We start from the raw sequence: 6,054 nt of genomic DNA on the forward strand, positions 1-6,054 counted from the left end.
TTGATTTTCCAAAAAGTTTTGATTCTTGCACAAATAGAACACCCAAAATCTAGCGTTATACAATGTGAAATATAAACAATAAGCCCCCCCCCCCCCCAAACGTTGTTTACAGCATCCGGAAAATAGCTCCAGGAGAAAGAAAAAGAAAAGAATTTTGAAGTTTTAGCTGGTATTATGCTCTGCTGCAGCTGTTTCACTATGCAGGAAATGTCCATGATGTAGAGGTTGTGCTGGTAGCGCCACAAGAGGTTGAATGCCCATCTTCCAATATGGAGCTTCAAAGGTCATTGCCTTGCCGTGTGATGCATTTCCCAGAGCATCCATTACACTTTTCTCAAGTTTCCGCTTTACCTTTTTCTTAAGTAAAGGATGGCCCTCTACTTTGCTCATCTTCTCAATGCTACCAAAACTCTTGCCATGAGATATTTTAATTACTTGATGATTCTTTGCTACACTAGACAAAGGCAACTGACCCCCCAGATTTGATTCTGAGCTGGTGTGGACACCACTGCATTTTGCTTTCTCATATGAAGAGTTGTCTATGCCTGGAAGGTTCAAATCCAGTAATGGAAACCTTTCCATATCAGTTTCTACTTGTTTATAACCCAGCCTCTGCCTCTTTTTAATCTCTTCTCTTGCCTGCACATTTCATGTTAACAGATAGGAGCTCAGTCAATCGAAGAGGTATAAGGAAGGATCTTTTTGTTTTTGTGTTGTGCTTTTGTTTTGTTCTGTTTTCTTTTTTTTTTTGGAGGGGGGGGGGGGGGGGGCAAAAAGGTCTTTACGTACAATATTAGCTTTAATTTGTTTCTTTTTCCGATCCTTGGCTCGCTGAACAGCATGCTTAATGCCATTATTGTCCATCCACCCATCTGGCCATAGCTCTGCAAGCTGAGCCATGAGGAACAGAAAGGAAGTCAGCTTAGTACTATGATGTCTTCATATTATCTAGATCAATATCCTAAATCTGCCAATTTCTTATCACAGACTAACCTCCCCATAAAGCTTCCTTATTTGTGGACCTTTATGTTCATCCATACCCTAGATGGTTACAAGGAATGTTAGTCACAATAATGATTCCCATCCTTGCAATGCAAAAAAATTTGGAACATGTAAACCTCTATGTATTGTTCATATAAATCACAGATCTTGTCCTCCGTAGCACTATCCCACTGATATCTTCCATCCATGCTTGGTTTCTCTGCAGACGTCCCTTGTGTCTGGAAATCGTCGGATGACAAATCCCGAGGTTCCACATCCTAAAGAAAGTTTGTACTCATTATCAGAAAAAGGCACTTGCATTAACCAAAAAGACAATACTGAAGGAATGCACCAGTATTAACAGAAGGGCAGGATTGCATCATAGAGCAGAATTTCATGATATACAAAACCTGTGGCTGTCCTTGCAATGAATGAACTCTTGACTTCACCATTTGTGTAACCTCCCATTTAATATCTTGCAATCGGCCCTCCTTTTCTTGCATAGCAGATAAACCCACTTCTATCATTTCCTTCAAGTTTTTCTGCGAATGTCACAGAAGAAAATCAAATTGCGAGGAAATGCTCTCGAGTTGTGTACTAGTAAGTGCTATTCGTTACATACACCTGAGAAAGATCCAAGAACAACATGGACATACCTTTAATGTCTTCTCTTGCATTACATGCCCCAATATCCCCATAAGTCTATCAATAAATTCATCTGTAAGTTTTCCTTGTTTTGCCTGCATATAAAAGAACAAGAATAAAAGTTGCAGTTGAACTCTCTCAGGTTAAGAAAAATATAAAAACAATGATTGATGCATACTGCTAATCTTGCAACTTTGGCCAGCTTTTGTTTTATATCTTGTGGTAGTCTGTTTCTCTTTCCTTGTTCAGCTTCCCTTAGGGTCAATAGTGGAGGACATACTGCATTCCATTGGCCTTAAAACTTTATTACCTTGACTAATTTGCTAAATAGTAAGATTTGATTAAGAACCTCAAGTTATAAAGGGCCTACACTGAGCAACTCCCCTTTCCAGGTCTTGTAATGCTCTTTGAAGTGCTGTGCTTTTTGAGCGTACGGGACTAACATCTTTACCAACTGTAGAAGATAAACTCTGCAATTTTTAAACAGATAACTTACATTAGGAATTACAGAGAAGTTACACTTGAAATTAGAGAGACCCTTGAGAAACTATATTACAAAGAATTCAAATAAACTTGTCCAAAATTAAAAATATTGCAAAAAGAACAGGAATTCATCAATAGATGAAATTGAACGGCAAACAGAAAGAAAGAGAATATGAAATGATACAAACAGAAACTTATGATCCAGAAATATCATATATAGACATTATAGACAGAAGAAAGAGAATATGAAATGATACAAACAGAAACTTATGATCCAAAAATGACATATAAATAGTGATAAAATTTCCGAAACTCGGATAGTAACTTGCCGAATTGCCAAGTTGCATTCTGCATGCAATTGTCACGAGTTCCTTGGAATCTTCATCTTGACTTGTTTTTGGAGCAGACTTGATTTTGTTTGAAACTAAGACTCCTGTGTCTTTTGATTCCAATTCTTTGCTACTCCTTTTCAAGAAACCAGGTGAATCAACATCCTTCATTGACTGGAACTCTGTTTTGATTATAGTACATGTTTGTTCCTTTGGCCTCTCTGCTGAGTCACATTTGGAGAACATCCTATGGTCTGTTCGCTCCTTGGCCAAATTTTTAACTCTGTCAGCATGATTATTAGCTTGAATTTCACAATGATGGTTTATCTTGGAAGATTTTCCACCAGTGTGCCTTACTGTAAAGTCTAGACAGCCTTTTTTCTTAATCGGTATGCCTTTGCTTGATGAAGTTAATGCAAACAAATCCTTGTCAGAAGAATCTGATGATCCAACTGTCGATGGAGTGTTGCTCAATACAGCAGATTTCAGCATTATTCCTGTATTCAACTGCTGCTTTGAAGTGACTTCATTAGAATCGTTACCTAATTTCTTGATGTCTCTCCTTTTTCGTTTTTTAGGGACAGCTATAGGTGGAGCAACTGCTTCAGTCCTGATACAAATGCAAGACTCTCTCTCTCTCTCCCTCTCTTTTCTATCATAATGAACTTACCTTAGTGATAAGTTATTAAGCTATCATATCAACATAAGTTTGTGAGTTCAATTCTTTCAAACATCTTTAGTACACCGCACATCATTTCTCCTGAACTAAATGTCACATTAGTTTTTGAGCCCATACTTCTACTCATCTTTAGTATACCATATATCACTTCTCCTAAACTGCACCTCACATCAGTGTATCTAACTAATGGCCTCACAATCTCAAACCCATCAACATAGCCATCCATCGCGTGGGTCAGAGACTATCGTCCTACCAGAGAAAGGAGCACCACCAATCACAAATCAACGCGAGAATTTTAATCCACCACTTGTAACTGTAGTATCAGTTAACGAATTTAATTCCTCAGGAAGCATACAGAAGGTGAATTTGGAGGACGGACACAACTAAGCAGAAGTGACATATTTTAAACAGCCACAGTTCATCCCATCACTAGGCTCCTGCATGAATTAGTGACAAGGGTTACCTAGCACACATATATAAACCTTCTGGGTTCTACAAAATTCAAGGTTGCAAGTGGGCCAGATGCTAGCCTACTGGCAAACCAGCCCCTTACATCAAACACAATGGACAATGAGGACACCACAAGGAAGCTACCAATTAGACGACTATTACAGCAGGGAAAATGACAATGGCATAACTCAACCATTAGAATTGAATAGTGCACAAACAATCTTGATTCTGCGATCCTCAAAGCCACTTGAGTCTAGGTATCAAATCTACAATTCCTTAACCAGCTTCCAGAAAGAAGTGGCCAACTTTGCTTCGCAAATACGTTGCCAAAGGTAGATAATGTAGCATCTAACACTTCATATTCGTTTATCCTTCCCCATGTTATGTTTGTTTTGTAGCATCTTGCAGCTGTATACATATGTGCTATCATTCCGCAATAATGTGTTTGCCACGATATCCAAATGCTACAGACCAATTTATTGTGAGTTTTAGATATAGTGCATAGAGTAGTAGTCACTTTTTGAAAAACATTAAAACTTACACATGAACTGTGTGACACAAGTATATGTAAGACAAAAAGGTACCGTTCTAACTTGCCCCGATTCACAAAAAAACCATCATGCTTTAACTTCTCCTCGTCAACAGAAAAGTACTCATTCTGCAGAAATCAAAGAATTTGCTTAGAGTGCAGAAGAATGAATATAAATAAGCTTGGCGATATCAGTGGATAAATTTATATACCAGATCCCCATCATCAATAAAAGAGTCACCAGTATCATATTGATCATCATCAGGAAAACCATTGAGTGCATCATTTCCATCAGAACTATCTTCTCCCTACAAAATTAAAGCCACATTACATTGAGAGAGAAGCCACCAGTTGATTCATTGTTAAAACAAAATCTATTATCAGACACAGGATTCAAAATTTTGTTGTGACACCAAGCATCCCATATAACATACACATAGCCTTCAATAGCTACCTCAATGTCTAGAAAATCAACTTTATTAAGGAAAAAAAAGGAGAAAAGTGAGTGTTCTGAGCATTCTTCAGAGAAAATATCATCGGAAGAATTTGTTTTGAATCTTAAACTTACCTGGTATATTCTCTCGATCTTCTCAATGACAGAGTTGAAACGATTTGCAGGAGGGGGGAGAGGATCCTTCTGTATTACTACCTAAAATGCCATCAACTACAGTTTAACATATCTCTTCATATGATAGTATTGAAAATAAGACACAGTTTAGAGAAAAACTTATTCTACAATAGAAAATGAACATTTTGCAGATTGTTCTCTGACTTTTTATCATCTTCATACTCAAAATTCACACATACAACAACCCACCATTATTTCTAGAGAGAAAGGTGACCATCTAAAGTATCTTAGCATGTATTTGAAACGGCAAACATGTCCATTACTAGAATCATTACGCAAGTCATTGACCATCCCATACAGAGACCTACCATGGGCTTCGATTTGTCAACCAGTTAGTTTATCCATGCTCTCGTGCCATCTTTACAAGATGAAAATTTTCTCTTGAAAAGGGATAGTAACATATCTGAGGTATCCAAGCTGCAGACATTAGCCAAGCCACGGTTGTGTGGCACTCTTACTTACATGCCCTTATCCTATGCATATCATCCCAGATTTGCAAACACTCTAAAAAATTCACCAGTCTGGGAGTATGTCAGCACCATAAATTATGTGCACGTTCTAGAGGTCAGCATCTGCAAGATAAGCTACCATACTGGAATGTCGTAAATTTTCAAATCTCTTCTTTCATACAAGAGGATATTCATTTCGATTTTTATCCGGCTCATTGTCAACCTTGATTAGACTTCAGCGAAGACTACCCTCTTCCATTGGAATCCATGGAATAGTTCAAAGGATTTTTTTTTTACCATGAGCACACCACATTTGCTTGACATTATAGTCTATTATGATAATCTGATTGTTCCATTTTAAGTGTTCAGAGACCCGTTGATATAATGGTATACTATCCTTGGTAACCAACAAGGGATCATAAATTGGAGCCTTGCATCCCCTCTCGACCCATTATAAGGCAAAGTGCCTTTTTGTTTAGTAACACTACTGAAGATCTGTCATGGATCTATTCGGTATTAACAGGATGACGGATGAATCCTACAATGATCCTGTGAACTATAGATATTCTCTTCCACACGCATTCAGATCAGGTGGAATGAGCTGGTTCCATGAAGGATTAGCCGAGGATGAGAGAATGGAGGCTTACCTCAGGGGCCATCCGCGCTTCCAGTGCAGGATGAGCACCGAATGGGGTAGGAGACGGGCTGCTGCCATTAGGATTGGTGCCCCTGTGGGAATCCTTGACCAGCTTCCTCCAAGAAACGAAGGTCGTCTCACCAGGCTTCATCTCCACGTAGAACCGATTCGCTCGACGACCAGCAGCAGCAGCAGCAGCAGCAGAAGAAGAAGAAGAAGAAGAAGGCATGGTGTTGCAGATCGA

The 6,054-nt window shown here is 38.7% G+C and overlaps 1 protein-coding gene across 1 annotated transcript; it reads right to left on the minus strand.

Moving 5' to 3' along the window:
* Window positions 1-6,054, minus strand: LOC147857501 (ubinuclein-1-like). Its single transcript, XM_087327212.1, has 13 exons — window positions 5,821-6,054; window positions 4,665-4,745; window positions 4,309-4,404; window positions 4,152-4,225; window positions 2,439-3,048; window positions 1,997-2,096; window positions 1,805-1,905; window positions 1,638-1,721; window positions 1,392-1,523; window positions 1,119-1,259; window positions 994-1,041; window positions 790-891; window positions 1-639 (listed from the first exon to the last, which is right to left on the minus strand). Exons 1-13 carry the CDS (start codon window positions 6,037-6,039, stop codon window positions 163-165), a joined length of 2,265 nt encoding a protein of 754 aa, XP_087183338.1. The 5' UTR covers window positions 6,040-6,054; the 3' UTR covers window positions 1-162.

The sequence above is a fragment of the Azolla caroliniana genome, unplaced genomic scaffold (genome assembly GCF_043228905.1).
Source record: "Azolla caroliniana isolate FFs.n. ecotype wild unplaced genomic scaffold, voAzoCaro1.0.p SCAF_11, whole genome shotgun sequence".
NCBI classification, from domain to species: Eukaryota; Viridiplantae; Streptophyta; class Polypodiopsida; order Salviniales; family Salviniaceae; genus Azolla; species Azolla caroliniana.